This window comes from Zonotrichia leucophrys, chromosome 11 (assembly GCF_028769735.1).
Source record: "Zonotrichia leucophrys gambelii isolate GWCS_2022_RI chromosome 11, RI_Zleu_2.0, whole genome shotgun sequence".
In the NCBI taxonomy this organism is placed as follows: domain Eukaryota; kingdom Metazoa; phylum Chordata; class Aves; order Passeriformes; family Passerellidae; genus Zonotrichia; species Zonotrichia leucophrys.
In genome coordinates this window covers 7,526,347-7,542,414 of record NC_088181.1, presented here as the reverse complement: position 1 = coordinate 7,542,414, position 16,068 = coordinate 7,526,347, and the positions used below count along the sequence as shown (strand labels likewise).

Below are 16,068 nucleotides of genomic sequence, written 5' to 3'. Positions count from 1 at the left end.
CACATTGCATCTGCTCTTGCTGTTCCCTGGGCTGTCTGAGCTTCAGCTGCAGATGAGAGGTTGAACGGCTGCTGATCTGACCTGTTCTAATATGAGCTGAAAAACTGATTAAAGGATTTGACTCTGTTCACATCCATTGTCTGTTACTCAAACAAGTCTCAGTGAGACACTGAGATCTTCCTGATGTGCAACATTCCTCTCCTTTCCAGATCAGGACATCTGTGCAGTTATTTACTAATGATCTTAAGCTGACCCCACAGATACAAACATCTCAGCTGTTGACACTATTCTTAGTGTCAGCCACTGCTCTTTTGGGCTTTGAAGTCTGTGTGTTGCTTTCCCCTGTGGCTGCTTAACATTTGGAGCTTGTGAGAGGTGTGACAAGTGGCTCTGTGTACCAACACAGTATCCAGTGGGATATGGATGGATCTGTGTATTTATGCACAAACCCGAGGAAGCAGCAGCAAAACAGCCTGAAAGTTTTTCCCTAAGTTACTTCTCCCAACACCCCCTGAGTGTGTGAACTGAATGAGCTGCAAGAGGAAACAGTAGATGCTAAAGTGACTATAGTCAAAACAACTTCATTATCCTTTAAAGCTGTCTCTGGAATTCATGCCGAGTTCAGAGCACTACTCTGATCCCACTGGAAATTTTCCTTTTTCATCCCAAAATAAATTCATGCTTCTATAGTAATCTGAGTAACTGCCCAATGCAGTCACATAGGAACTTTGGCCTTGCTCACAGTAGTCTGAGTTAATGTCTAATGCTGGTTTTGGAAAGCACTGAAGCTGCCTTAGCAAGGCAATATCTTAACCCATCCTGACAAAACCCCTGCTATGCACCTCTGCATTGGCCCACTGCTGTCTGTGGGCTGTCCTCATGATCCCTTGCAGAGCAGCTGTTGGAGCTACAGTTTTGGCTTTACTTTTGGAGGATCCCTGAGAATCTCAGGTCATGCAATATTCCATCATTAGTCATGCTTTGTGACTACTTGCAGTATTGTTAACGGTTTTTTTAGTATCCTGGAACAGAAGGCAATAAAAGACCAACCTATCTGCTGTAGGACAATGATTCTTTATGATTAGATTAGATAAGTAAGTGGAGGAGGGAGAAGCTGTAACTGTTTTGGGGTCACTGCCTTGCAGGGCTGTGCCTGAGTGCCTTGAGGCCAAATTATAAATGCCCCATATGATGAGTGCTCATGCATTTCATGTGCTCCCATGCTAAAACAACTTTTCCAAATATTCAGTGGGCCACTGAAGTCTTTCTTGCATATCTCATTTATCAGTGTCTGTACTTAAGTGATGCCAGAAGGAGAAAACATACATTGTCAAAGTACTTGTGTTCTACTCCTGCTTGATTCTGCTCCATAGCTACCCATGGGTGACTGTCAGGATTTAGCTCCTGGGGGCTGGCTCTCCCCTCTTCTCTGTGAGGGTTCTCTGCTGTGCCTGCCTGAGACCATACCTCCCAAAACCAGCAGTGAGAATGGACTCTGGCCTGCTGCTGCTGGAAGGAAGGTTTCCCCCACCAGTGCCTCTCTTTTGGCTTCTCTAGGCATATCCTAGCCTGACTTTGTTCTTGTTATCTGAGTGTCACCCAATGTACATTGTTCTGCAGTGGGAATTGCTGGAGGAGCTAAGATAGTGGCTCCAGTTGTCTCAGACTTCAGGAAGCTGTAAATCATTGTCTCTGCCCTGTTGTGGGTGATGTTGAGGATATTTCTATGTTTGCTGATTTTTTTGGTCCCTTAATAAGAAATTGTACTCTCCTGTGAGATGTTGCTAACACTTCTCAGTATTGACTAAAATTGTATTTCTGTGAATGTGAGTTTCTGGAATATGTGACACCTCTGCTCAGTGAGTGACAGGAAGAGTTATGCCTGGTGTAACTGTGCATGTCAAACTCTGGCTGGTTTTGTGCTCGTGTCCCCAGGTGAGCAGAAGGCAGCTCAAAGCAGGTAAAACCCCTTTGTGTGCAAGAGAGTTTTGCTGTGCAGAGGCCATCCAAGTGGGCTGAAGTAAGGCTTCATGCTGTTGCAAGTGACAAACTACTTCTGTTTTCTTATGTGTCCAGAACATGGTCCTCTTATTAGCTGCACTGAGAGCTAGAGAAGGTTAAAATGCTCTCGGAGGGCTCAGAGCAGGCATTAACCATGAAAGCTGAAACATTTGTAACTGGTCAGAACTTTATAGGAGATGAGGAAGACGACAACAAAAGTTGCTCTATTACACAAGTAGTTGAAGGTTCTTAGAAACGCTGCTGCTGTACTTAATCTACTTCTTTGGGCCTGGGAGGAAATGCCAGCATAGCCAGGACCTCTGCTGTGGTCTTGGGACAGCTTTGGTGATGGAGGCAGATGGGGCCTTGTTGAAACCTGACCCAGCAATGTGACTGTTGCCCCTTCCAGAGATGAGAAGAGGCTTTTCCAGCTGCCCTGGCACTGGAAGACTTGTCCTGTAGCCATGAGTGGCCAAGCTGTGACTGGTTTTATTGGGGTGAAGCAGGGACTGAATGTGAATGAGGATGGTTTGGCCTTGCTTGAAGTAAATGTTGTAAATGAAGTAAATATTGTGAAGGATTAGGTAGTGCTGCTGGTGTCTGCCTGGCCTTAACAGGTACAGGAAGACCTTTGTCCTGCCATATTTGCATTGTTGTTGTGAAGGTTTGAAATGGTTTCAGGAGGGAAATTTGAATTGAAAGAGAATTCCCCTTCTGTCTCACACAGATTGACTCTTCCTACAGGGATGAATCCTTTGATAGCAAGATTTAAGGAGATGAAGTAATCTTGGAAACAGTTAGTGCTTCCTTGGCATTTGGGCTATGGACTGTGCATTTCCCAGACCTCCCTGAAGGATGAGGAAACAGTCAAGTTAAGGGGTACAAATTAAACAGGGATGGCCATGCTTTGCTGTCTGGCACTGGAAGCCAGCTGGATTGTCTTTCCTGAGACCATCAGTCCAAAAGCAGGAGCTTCCATGTGTGAAGAGACTCAGATTTTGGCAGCTTTCCCAAAACCTGGCTGTGGTTTTTGTGCTGAGCTAGACTGGGAAGGCATGAATGAGCTTGGTGGGACTCCAGTGAGCTGCTCTGAAGACCTGAGGGCAGTAGGGCTCCAGACACTTCTCCTCAGTTCCTTTTGTACAGTTGGTGTTGGCCAGGCTCCTTGCAAATATGTTGTGGAGAGTGGTATCTGTAGTAAACAGGCCATAGGAGGGAGGTGTGCTGCCATACCTGACTGTATTTCCTTACCTATTCCTTCACTGTAGGCTGAGTTAAAATAACAAATTTGGTCTGGTTGTGTATTGTTGCCTTGCTTTGTTGAGAGAAGTGCTGGCCATGGTCTTTCCTTAAAGCTGCTGTGTTGCACTAAGGAAACTTGTGTGTTGAGGGCAGGTGGTGGAGCTGGGAAATGATCTTCTGTATCCTCGTTCTGGTGCACCTCATGGAGAAGCATCTGTGTTAGGGTGCAGATGCTTTTATTTACCAGGAACCAGCTGCTTACTGCAGGAGACTTACCTCAGTTCTCATAAACAGGCCCTTCTTGCTGTCCTGGAGATTGCAGTCATCTCCATGGTGAGAGCTGTACAAACAGGAGGGAAGATAATGACCTTGCAGATTAAAGGGCAAAAGGAGGTTTCCTAGTACATGAAGCTTGTGCTGATTGCCCTGGTTCTAGATTGAACCAGGAAAGGCAGGCTGTGAAAACAGAAGGGCTCTCTGCAGAAATCAGGGCCAGGAGGTGTTTTACTCAGCCTTGCAGTGTGGAGAGTAAAAAGCAGTGCCTGTTTGAGGAACTAAGGTGTGGATTTGATGTTTTCATGGACGTGCCCTTTGAGCATATTTGAGAGGCAATCAGCCCATCTAATAAAAACTAGCAAAATCTGCCTTGAACTGGCTCTGCTTACCTGCCTTTGATGTGGTTAAAGGGAAGCAGGTCTGCACTGTGCTCTTTGTTAGCTTGGAAATGCAAAGCCCAGCAGCATCCCAGTGTGTGTCTGTCAAACATCACCAGAGCCTTGCCATGCCTGTCTTCACCTCTGTCCCAGGATGCTGGCCTTAAGTTCCCTTTCTTCAGTACTCAAGTACCTGTGGGAAGCCTGACTCTCTTCAGCTCCAGATGTGCATAGCTCCTTTTCCCATTCTAGTTCAGGCCTGATCTCATTTGTTTTGAAGCAGCTCCTGCCAAGGAGCTTCTTCAGGTCTTTTCCATCATCTAATTTTTTAGAGTTCTAGGAGTGAGATCAAGGGAGTGTAAAATGCCACATACCCTGCTCTTGAGCATCTGTGCCTCTTCCCTGTGCTCCTCAGGGATATGTGCAAAAACAACTTCTGCTGACTAAAAAAAACCCCTCATCTCATTTGATGTTTATCAAGTTCTCAGCTTGGTTGGCTTGTGGCTTAGCTGGTGGTGGAGATGCCTAGACTATCACTGCTGTTCTTGCTGGGGACACTTGCTGTTTGTGTGATGCCTCGATCCCTTGCTTGAACCTTCTACTTGGTGAAGGCTACCAGCCTTTCATGTGTTCCCAGTCTTCAGGCTAGCTGTGTCTCTCTTCTCTGGCTGGACTGGGAGTACTGGGAGGTGTTCTTTCTCCTCTGCTCATGGGAGGCCTCACCTGGCATGCTGTGCCCAGTTCTCAGCTCCTCAGTGCAGGAGGAAAATAGACATATTGGAGAGGAGGGCTACAGAGAGCTTGTGTTGGTGGAACTTATGCCAGGTACTGTGATTCCAGATTGAATGTCCCATTGCTGCAGTGCCAAAGACTGAGTCTGCTAATCCTGAACAACATAAGTGGAGAACTTGGTTTGGGGTGTCATAACTTGGGCTAATGCGAAGAAGTTTGTAGCTTTTGGTGTAAGGTGTGAAAAACCTTGTGTGTAGTTTCTTGAGGGTGTGAGTGAAGGTTGTGCCAAAGCTGCCAGTCCTGTTGTTGTTGGAATGGATTGAGGCGGCAGAAATGTGACCCTTCCTCCTTTCACTTGGCAAGATGGAGCAGTGTTGCTGGCACTGAAACTGGAGCCAGGCTCCTCTTGGAGGTGTGTGGGGTTAGAATGAGAGACAGTAGACAAATGACCATGGGGGAATGTTAGGGAAAGCCTTTTCATTGCAAGTTTCATTGCAAGGATGTTGAAGCAGAGCCCCAGGGAGGTTGTGATAAACACATCCTTGCAAGTAATTCAAAGTTCATATGAACATTCAAAAGTCTTTTTGCCTGAGCAGTTAGAGCTGGCCATGCTCAGAGCAGGGTATGGGGCCAGAGACCTCCAGAAGTGAGTTCCAGTCTAATGCTCTTCAGTGGTAGGTGGTACCCAGATGGTGTGGTTCAGCTGTGGCACAAATCACAGCCTGGGATTGTGCCTGACTGCCTTCTCCTTGACTGGCATGACAAACAGATGCTAAGGAGGTGCCTTAGTACTTCTTTGTGGGAAGTGTGCATCTTTCTGGAGATGTTCACGAGGAGATGATGTGTGCCTGTTGCTGGGTTCCATACTGTGTGTATTGTTTCAGTCTCCCTCTTTCATTCCTCCAGGTACAGCTACATGATTGACAATGTCATTCTGCTGATCACCGGGACTCTGCACCAGCGTTCCATCTCCGAGCTGGTGCCCAAATGCCATCCTCTGGGAAGTTTTGAGCAGATGGAAGCTGTGAACATTGCTCAGACACCTGCAGAGCTTTACAATGCAATCTTGGTGGACACTCCCCTGGGTGAGTGGAGCTGTTCAAAATACCTCCCAGCTGTCCATGGTGGAACAGATGTCCCTTTCTCCCCCAGTCTGACTATCTCCAGCTAAGCCTAAGTTGTGCTCCAGGAAGACAAAGTGGTGGGTAATGCACAGCTGTGGCAGTACTGCTTTGGTGGCTGGGCTTGAGTTCTGGTTTATATCTGTCTTTGCCATCTTTTCCTCTGGAGGACAGCTGCCTCTCTGTGCCCTTCAATCAGTGTCCAGGCCATCACAGTGGTAGGGCAAGGTGCTAGACAGTTTGGTTTTTGTGAGCCAGGCCTTAAGGCTCCTTAGTGAAGGGCTATTGGGTCTTCTGCTGGAATGAATCACTTGATTTCTAGCACTTTTAGTTGGACCACTGGGTAATTTCTTGTATGCAGTTTTTATAGATAATTACAGAGATCTGCGCATGCCCAGTCTTGTTCTGGGACTACTAAAATTAGCAGTAGTTGAATAAAAGCCCTTTATATAAATAAAAAACAAACCCAAACAATGACAGCAAAACAAAGAAATCTCCAAAAGCTATTTAAAACTCATTGTGTACCAGCATCCTGAACTGAGGTACATTGTCTCAGGTCTACAGGCTTGTTTAGGAGGCACATAATGCTAAAACCAAGTATCTCATGAAAAGCTAGTCAGATAGATCTGCTCTTTAAAGATAAAAGGTGTAGGAAGTGGTTCTGGAGAAAATATGGAAGTCTTTGCAGTAGTAGGGGAGGTAGTCACAGGTGACTTTCTAGTTTAGCATCTGTGGGCAAAAACGTAATGATGTATGCCTGAGTCAGTGATTAGTCATTCTTTTGGGGTTGCTAGAAAGAAGAAAACACTCTAAGTCATCATGCTGTCTTTGATAGAAATAGTTGGCTTTGGAACTGAAAGTGCTTTTGTAAATGCTCTGTTATAATGGGGCAAATGAAGCAGTCATCATGGAAAAATGACTTGTGCCCAGTAAAGATGGGAGAACCTGCTTCAGGAGATCTGGGTTGCAAGGCAGGGCAACAACAGAGCAGGAGAACTGAGGCTCTGCATGCAGCAGAGTTGAGCCCACTGTGGGGATGATGTGTGGGAAGAAAATCCTCCTCACAAGTAAGTGGGAACCTTCCCATTTTGGTAAGAAAATAGAACAGAGTATTTCAGAGATATTATCTCTCAGAGACCTTAAAGCTTCCAGCAGAATATGGAGTGAAAATGCCCCGTGTCAGTGTTGAGGTGCTTCTGGACAACATGGCTGGCAATTGAGGGTCTTTGCCTCTTGCTTTCATGTACTTGTCCATGAGTTGGTTTTGCCTGCTCCAGCCCTGCCTGGGCTAGCTTCTCCAGACCTTTGCCCTGGCCATGCCCTTGGGGCTGTGTACCAACCAGTGTGGCATTTCTTCAGCACGGGAACATGGGGAGTAGCTGTGTTGCCTAAACAAGCAGGCACGCAGGCTTCAGTTGTTTAACTTGCACTCTTTCCAGTGACCACACGCAAAGAAACAGCAGCTCTATCTCCTAAAAGGGCTTGAGTAGCTACGTGGCTTGGTGGGAATGCCTAACCCCAAATGGCTTTCATAGGTTAACAGGGCTGTAAGCTTAATTTGGGATATTGGAGGGCCAAGAACTGAAATAGCTGTGTACTCATTCCTCAGCTACTCTGAAGTAGCCACTGCTTAGCTCTCCAGGCTGGCCAGCACATCCTGCAGTAAAAACCAGTCCTGGCACACTCTGTTTGCATTTTTGCCAACCATGGGGAGCAGCGTTCCCCCGGACACGTGGCACTGTGCTCTGGTGCTGCAAAGAAACTTCTGCAGAGGTTAACCTCTGTTCAGGACCCTCCAGACCCACACTGTGGCTGCTGTCCTTCCAAGCAGCTCATGCTATAAAAGCGGTGCAGGCCAGAGGTGTGACCAGTGCATTGCAGCTGGTTTGTTGCACAGAGCAGAGCACTGGTCAGTTCTCAGCACGGCTGTGGTGTCTGTTACCCACAGCTGCACTGTGTAAGCTGAGACAGATCAGATTTCTCTTTGTAGCAAATTCAGCAAAGTTGGTTACTGAGTGAGAGTTGAAGTCAGGAAGTCCTGTCAATGGGTTTTATTGTACCACTCGTTTGCATTTACACTGGAGAAATACAAGATTCTAGATCTGCAGCTTGCAGCACCTGTTTGATCTGAAATCTGTGTTCTTTAGGTGGCAACAGCTTCTCCAACTCCCTCCCAGGGATACTCTGGCAAAGTATGTAGGGCTGAGCATCCTACCAAGTCCTAGTAATTTATTCTGTCTCCTGTTACTAACTTTCAGCTAGAGAAATAAAAGCCCTTGGAAGAAGTGGAAAATGAGACTGATAGACTTGACCAGGAGAAACAACTCCTGACTCCAGCCATGACCAGTGTCATGGGCAATACGAGCTATGGCATCATCATACCTTAATCCTCACTAAGATATTGTAGGAGGGAGAAGCATCAGCTCCTTGTGTTTCACTGGCTGCTGTCTCACAGGTGCTTAAGCACTCCTGCAATGCTGTAGCAGGCAGTTCAAAGCTGCCTTGTCACCTCCAAGTGCCTGCATCTGGGATCAGTTTGGGGACTGCTTATGTTTAAATACAGGCTTCTCTATCACTGAGGCTAGGGGCTAGAGCTGAGAATTTCTGCTGGGAATAGGCTATTAACAAAACCATGGGACTAAGGGGTAAGGAAAGATTTTCATATGAGAACCCCAAAAATTATTATGGCCTAAGGAACCATGGTGGAGCCTGAGGTTTTGAGTCATGACAATTTGGCTGCTGAAGATAAGGGCCAGGCCTAGGAGGGACAAGCTCAACACAGGATGTGCTTCTGCCTGGTATTGTTGAGGAGTCTGGAAAATGCTGAGCATGGCTCTGGTTAGGGCAATGCTAACTCTGTCTCTGGCTCTGTTTCAGCTGCTTTCTTCCAAGACTGCATATCTGAACAGGACCTGGATGAAATGAATATTGAAATAATTCGAAACACGCTGTATAAGGTAAATGAGTCACAGAGTTGCAGAATGGGTTTGATTGGAAAGGGCCACAGTGGGTCATCTGGTTCAACATCCCTGCTCAAGTAGGGCTATCCCAGAGCACAGGATTGTGTCCAGATGGTTCTGGAATATCTCTAGTAAGCGAGGCTCCACACCCTTGCTGGGCAAACAGTTCCAGTGCATGGTCATCCACACAGTAAAAAGATTCTTCCTCATATTCAGGTGGAAGTTCTGTGCATCAGTTTCTGCCTATTGCCTCTTGTCCTAGTGCCCTCTCCTTCCTGAGACAGGAAGGAGATGTAAACTTCCCTATTTATTCCTGGTGTGGTGATTAAACATGGCCAAAACCTCCTTGCATCCATTGGAAAGTAAAGATAACACTCCTGGAGGGGCCTGACATCTGATCACACAGCTCTGCTGAGTCAGGGCACCAGAGCTAGGCAGAGGGGATTTTCTCAGGAGTCTGTACAAGAGATTTTGCAGAGGTTGTGTCTTTGAATTTACTCATGCCCTAGGCAGGCAGGAGAAGTCTGCTCCCTTACCACATGGGTTCAGAGGTGCAGTTAACTGCATTCACAGTGACTAAACTTAAACTTGGTTGAAGGACTCCCATCGGCTTCGCTCCTTGTCTTGAGCCCTTCCCAAAGACCTTCCCACTGTCTGCTCAAGCCTTCTGTGGCTGTGATTAGGGTTAGATGTTCTTGGTAGAGCAGTGTGAAGGATGCAAGCTGGGGAGAGTATTGGCAGAGAGATGTGGAGGGGGCTAAGGATCTCCTTGTCCTGACTGTCATCTCTGCAGGCTCTGTCTGGTTTTAGCTGGCAGTGTTGAAGTGTGTGTTTATGTGCAGGCTGTGGCTATCGCTCCATCTCTGCTCTCTGGATCAGGGGTGGGATGCAGATTTTATCTGTCAATCTTGTTTTGGCTGGTCATGTCCAGCCTGCAGTCAGTGTGACCTCTTCTTCCCAAGAAAGCTATGGCCTGTTTGGAGAGGCAGAGAGCAGGTCAGGCGTGAAGGGAAGGAGGCAAAGGGAGGGAAAAGGAGCGGCGTGTCAGCAGTCATGCCCAGCTGCCTGTGGCCTCTGGCATGTACTGGTCTTTGCTGTAACAGGGAGGGACACCTGTGTGCATAAACACCAGAGCCTTGCAGGGCACGGGTCTCAATGTGAAGCAGGAGGGGGAAGGCAGGCAGCAGAGTGGGCACAGGGAAAAATGGCTGGGAGGGAGGTGGGATGTATCCCTTTGGATTCCAGCTGTCATGTCCTTTCCCATATCCTTTTTGAGGCTCAATACTGCTTTGTAGTCTGCTCTTCCTACCCACAAATGGAAATGTAGGTGCCTGTAATGCCTCAGTGTGTGCTGGCACTGGTTCTTGCTAAAGAGCAGCCCCTGGGGAATTCAGGGGCTCTGTCCGTAACAAATCACAGAGATGGAGTGGAAAAGGTAATTGCTGCCTACAGACTACTTGAAGCTACCTCTCTCCCCAGGGACTGGAAAATGTATAATACAATGCAAATGAGGGAACTAAAATCAGGTCTGAAATCTGCAGAGAGTTGCTCTGAAAAGCACAACAGGCCTGGGACAGATGCCTGCGTTCGTGTGGAGTTGGCATGGGAAGGGGAAGTGCTATCTCCCAGACATACTGGAGGCTTTTAAGAAATCTGTGAGTGTGTTGACAGAAGGTTTGAGCAGGATTCATAGGAGGAAGGCTATTACAAAGGCGTCTTGTTACCAATGAAGGTTCTCAAATGGAAATATGATTAAAATGGGGAACAGAGGTTAAAAATGGTCAGTGCTTAGTGTAGAGTGCAGTCAGCAGCCAAGCCTTGCAATGGAAGTGTGCTGGCATTGTTATCTTTATTGCTGGCCTTGTTATCTTCAGTGCTTACTCCCTTTGTTCCATCTCTTGTTGAAGTGAAGCCAGCTGACTGTTGGCCTTTGCTGGTGACTTTCTTGTAGGAACCAGTTGAAGGAGCTTTGCAACTGGACAATAAAATAAAGCAGGCAAATCAGTGTGGGTAAATGTGGAGTGGTGCATGGGAGAGGCCAGGAGGGAACCCTAACTCTGCTTGTATAGTGAGGGTCTCCTTGTTCCTTCCTACTACTAACTGGAATCTTGGCTAATGATTGACCTAAGCAATTGTCTCTATGCAAGGTAACATATTCCTAACAGTAGAAAAGAACTGTATGAGTATCACTGTGCTACTGAATCCATCTGTAAAGTGTGCTTGACCTGGACGCTATCTCATTCCACTCATCTCAGAGTATGAGCAGCAAAACAGGAGATGATGCTAAGGCAGACACATTTAGAAGCTTGGGTATGATGATTCTGTACAGAAAACTGCAGGAAAAGCCTAGGGTTCCTCACCTGGCAGAGGAGGGTAGTATCCACAGGTGATGTTGGAAAAATCATTGTGGATGGACAGGCCACAGGCCTGTCTTCAGACTAGATTTGAGGACAGGTGAGACTGGCAGGAGGCAGAGGGGGTGGGTTCATGAAAGGGAAGACCCATTGAGGATTATTAAAGGCAAAGACACCTCTGTTCCTGGGGTAAGGGCTTCAGGATATTGGAGTTTTTCTTCCAGTTGCTGTCACCCAGGAAGGGCACCCAGCGTAGCTGTTTACAGACTGTTTCTGTGTTTTATGGATATTGGATTTCCATACGCTGCTGGATGTTGGGGTTCACCTGTATTTGCTTCTAAAGCCTTAGGTTTGTGCATGAGCTCTGATAAGGGCAGAGGTAGTGACTGAATCTCTTCGCCACGTTCCCTTTCCTGTCAGCCTCAAAGGGCATCCATTATCCATGTCCTTGTTCCTGTGGTAACTCTGCAACTGTTGCTCTGTGCTCTCCTCCACCTGAGCAGTGGCAAGTGCTGGAGAGGCTTTCTTTGATGAGTGATGCTCACCCAGCATTGTCCTCTTGCACTGTGTGGTAACAAATATTTACAGAACACGGTAATCCAGGTGCTTTCCTGGTGCAGAGGCTGAGGGTAGCCAACTTGTACATTCTTGGTCCATCTTAAGTCCTAGAGTTGTTGTGATAAAGCAAAGATTTGTGGTGTCTCAGCATCCTTTTATTCCATCCCTTTGAAGATTCTGCTTGCAGCTCTCTGCTTGGGGAGGTGTTTTAATACTCGATCACTTCTTCTGAGAACATTTTTGCTGAACGATACTTTTAGCCATCCACAGCCTTCTTAGGCTCCCCCTGGGAGACAGAGTCATCTTCCAGATGGATTACAGAACATCTCCACTAAGGATTTCCTGGAGGCAGCGTAGCTGTGCCTGGCTGTATGATTTGTGCAGTGCTTCACTTGGGATAGAGACCAAGTGGCCGCAGTGTGAAAAGAGAATTAGAGAGAATGGCTGGTTTCTTTCACAGATGTCCTGTCTCATCTCTGGACTCTGCTTACACAGCGCTACTTTCTGAGTGTAGGTCTTGCAGCTATGGTTGTGTGGCTTGGCACGTTTGTGGAGGCCAGAGCAGGGTCAGGAAACCACGTGAGACTTCAGTAAAATGAGTTAGGCGACTCAAAGGAGGAAAAATAGGCTTTAACCTTGCTGCCTGGGGATCTTGCCCACAGTAAGCTCATGCAGTCACTTGAACAAACCCAACCACAACCCTTCATGTCTCTGGCTCCTGGGGAAAGCACAGTCCTTGTGTGGGCAAGTTCATATGGGGCCAGAGTGCCTGTGCTGTGTTACAGAGTGTCTGGGAGCAAGAGAGCAAAGTCTGCTTGCTGTCTGTCCTCTGCTGAAGGGCCCTGTGGGGGAGTAGATGAAGCTGTGTAGAAGAATGCTGATCTCCCCTCTCTCTTCCAGGCTTACCTGGAGTCCTTCTACAAGTTCTGCAAGACACTGGGAGGGACCACCGCAGATGCCATGTGCCCAATCCTGGAGGTAGGTCTGGAACCTTCCATAGCTGGATGGTGTTACTGTGAGGGTCATCACTCCCTGCTCAGGCCCAGCTTGTCTGCCAGTTGTTAAACATTCTGCAGTTTGTGCTCAGCATCCCCATGCCTGCTTCACCTGCTCACTGGGATCCTTGGGGAATACTGCCTGAGCATGACTTTGGTTCCCCAAGTACTGATGCATTAGTTGCCTCTGTGGCATCATCTTCATCCTCTCATGTGGGTGATGTGTAGGAGAGCTACCAGAGCCATTGGGATCACAGCCTGTGTCCATGCCAAAGCTTACTGTGAGATGTGCAGGACTTAGGAGCAGTAGGGGAGAGTCACCCCTTGACTTGGACAGGATTTGGCTTGTTCCTGGGATGGGGATTTCCTCACCTGAATGCGCCCCAGGTATAGAGCTTACTGGAACCCTGCACTTGTAGCCTGCCCTAGCTGAGCACTGGAGAGCTGTACACATCCCAGGAGCCTCCTCCTGCTGCCCTCCTGATGTGGCTGTGTGCAGAGCAGCACTGATAGCTGCCAGCCTCTGCTAAAGATACTGCATCCCAGCATGAGCCACTCTCTTCCCGCAGTTTGAAGCTGACCGGAGGGCCTTCATTATCACCATCAACTCATTTGGTACTGAGCTGTCCAAGGAGGACCGAGCCAAGCTGTTCCCACACTGTGGCAAGCTCTACCCTGAGGGCCTGGCTCAGCTGGCCAGGGCAGATGACTACGAGCAAGTCAAAAACGTTGCTGACTACTACCCTGTGAGTGCTCCGGGGTGAGGGCCATGGGGATTGGTACAAGAACCTGCTCTGCATCAGAGCTTCTTGGGGATCTGGGGAAACCTGTGACTTGACAGCCTGGGGAGAGAGATGCCAGTCTTCTCTGATGCTGTTGGTCCTGTGCTCTGCTTGGGCAGGACTTGGCTTGCCTGAGATGTCGTTGGCTTCTTAGTCATGGCTGTCATTTTAGGGGTGACTGGGAGACAATGTTCCCTGTCCAAGGGTGTGGGGACTGTCTTTACCACCAAACCCTTGAAGTGCTGATGTGGCAGCAGTGACAGGCTCTCCTTGCCTGATTTGGAATGGAAATGTATCTTCAGTGAGAAGTGGTGTTGCCCCACTTCCAGCCCTGAGCTCTGGCTCAGTTGAAGGTGAGCTGCTGACCTGGGAGGACACATTTGGATTTGTCTGTGTTCCAGCCACTTTGTGCATGGCTGTGGACCTGTTTGGAGTCAGAGAGCTCAGTATCCCTTTACTGAGCAGCCTATCTGTGGGTGCAGGGATCTGGCCCAAGCACTCCAGTCTGTATGTGGAGGGGGTCTATACCTGAAGCCCCTTTTCCTGTGGCTTGAAGCGATGAGAACTGCACATTTTGGAGAAGGGGCAGGACTCTTGGTTTCTCTGTCCTCTGACTTGACAGGGTGGCTGGAGTATCTGTGACACAGGAGGCCCTCAAGTGCTGCTGGACTTGGGTACAGGGTATATCCTCATGTAATGCTTTCCTGCAGGAGTACAAGCTGCTATTTGAAGGGGCTGGCAGCAACCCTGGAGACAAAACCCTTGAAGACAGGTTCTTTGAGCATGAGGTGAGTGAGCCCTGAGATGCTTCTTGACGTGTGCCATTTGCAAAGCTCCAGGTGCCAGGAAGCTGGTCTACTGCACTGTCAGCAGCGCTGTGGATGAACAGGATTTGGGGGAAGGAGAAGCATGCTTGCCCTCTGCTCCTGCATGAGAATGGGGGCTGGCATAGTGCTTGGCCTGTTGTCTAACCCAGACAGATTCCAGCAGTGTGAGGAGGCATGTTTGGGGCTGCTAATGGATATTTGGTCCGTCAATAGCAAAACCAGAGTGTAATTACGTGGAAAATAAGGACTTTTTATGGTACCTGAGTTATAAATATTTCCCCCTTCAAATGTCAGTCTGTCCTGAGCCATGTGCTATAGGTTAGAGCTGTCCCAGGGACCTAGAGAGATGCAGAGCAGGATACCTGTGCAGGGCCTTCCAGCCTGCTGGGAAGTCGTGGGTCCTTCCAAGCAGCTCCATGCTTGCCTTGACCAACTCCTCCTATCTGAGGTGAACAAATGACTTGTCCTCCTCTGGGCTTTCCCCAGGTAAAGCTGAACAAGCTGGCCTTCCTCAACCAATTCCACTTTGGAGTCTTCTACGCCTTCGTGAAGCTGAAGGAGCAGGAGTGCCGCAACATCGTGTGGATCGCAGAGTGCATCGCCCAGCGGCACAGGACCAAGATCGACAACTACATTCCCATCTTCTAACTCTGCTCTGCTCCTGTCCAACCCTCCCACCCCTGGAGTCTGGACAGATCCCTAACTCCCTGAATTGTCCCATGCCCAGACTCCAGGGATGTCCAATCTGTGGAACTGGATCAAATGAGGAAACTGTACAGTTGCTAGTTAAATTATTCAAAAGCTGGAGTTGTGTGTGCTGTGAGATGTCCAGAGGGACCAGTGGTCCAGGCTTAGCCCTGTGCAGCAGGAGGGTCTCCTGTTGTGTATGCAGTAGTCACAGTGTTCCTGTACTAATTGCTGTGTGTGCTTATGCTCATAGAGCTGCGGGGGCTGCCTCTGAGAGAGTTCCACTGCTGCAGAGGAATGGGTCAGGTCTGCCATGGCTGGGGGGCCCTCTGTCAGTGCTCTGCACGTCTCCTACTCAGTGTTGTTCCTGTGAGATGTAGTTAGACTGTGGTTTGTAGCGTACCCCATGCTGCTGTGCAATCCCTGCATCCCCTTGTAGTGAACCCTGACCTGGGAGAGACAAGCAGCCCTGGCCAGGACTGGAATGGAGCCTGTGGGAATGTGAGGGCAGAGCCAGAGTGCTTGTGGAGCACAGTCCTCCCACTCTGGCAGTGTTTGCACTCATGCAGCCTCACTGTGTCTGCACATTCAGCTCTCATCAGTCTCCCTGCCCTGGACAGGGCTCCATAAGCTGGCTGAGCTCCTTCCTCAGAGCTGTGCAGACCCACAGCTTGCAGTTTACTGACACAACAATGCAAGAGCTGGGGCACTTCTGGGCTCTGCAGATGGTGGGGGACCCCTGCACCCCTCTAGGGTAGACATCCAGGCTTCTCCCCTGCAGAGGGTGGATTGGCACTACCATGGAGCTGGCCAGGGGACAGAGCAGCCTTAGTCACCCTGGTGGGGGCAGGGATGTCCCAGGCCCTGCCTGTCTGTGGTCTAGGGTGGGAGCCAAGCCCTGAGCATGGTGTGGCAGTCCTGCTCTTTGCTGCTGTGTTCTGGCTAGCTCCTACTTGCACTTGAGTTCTGGGAAATGTGCAATGGCAGCAGACAAACCTTGCTGGAGGGAAACACGCTGGATGCTGCTGGGAGGAAGGATCAATGGAGAGTGGCTCTGTCCCAGCTTGTGCTGTGGTCACCTCTGCAGCTTGTTTTCCTGTGATCCCCTCCTCTCTACACCAATAAATATCTGCCTACTGCACTGTGCTCTCCTGCT

The 16,068-nt window shown here is 48.7% G+C and overlaps 1 protein-coding gene across 1 annotated transcript in view; it reads left to right on the top strand.

Moving 5' to 3' along the window:
- The window catches only part of ATP6V0D1 (ATPase H+ transporting V0 subunit d1), a 33,774-nt gene extending 17,721 nt beyond the window's left edge, over positions 1-16,053 (top strand). Inside the window, exons 3-8 of the mRNA XM_064722928.1 lie at positions 5,535-5,713; positions 8,627-8,706; positions 12,522-12,599; positions 13,186-13,362; positions 14,109-14,186; positions 14,712-16,053. Of these exons, the coding sequence (XP_064578998.1) occupies positions 5,535-5,713; positions 8,627-8,706; positions 12,522-12,599; positions 13,186-13,362; positions 14,109-14,186; positions 14,712-14,873 (754 nt within the window). The 3' untranslated portion in view covers positions 14,874-16,053. The remainder of the gene's footprint in view (positions 1-5,534; positions 5,714-8,626; positions 8,707-12,521; positions 12,600-13,185; positions 13,363-14,108; positions 14,187-14,711) is intronic.
- The last annotated feature ends 15 nt before the right edge of the window (positions 16,054-16,068 follow it).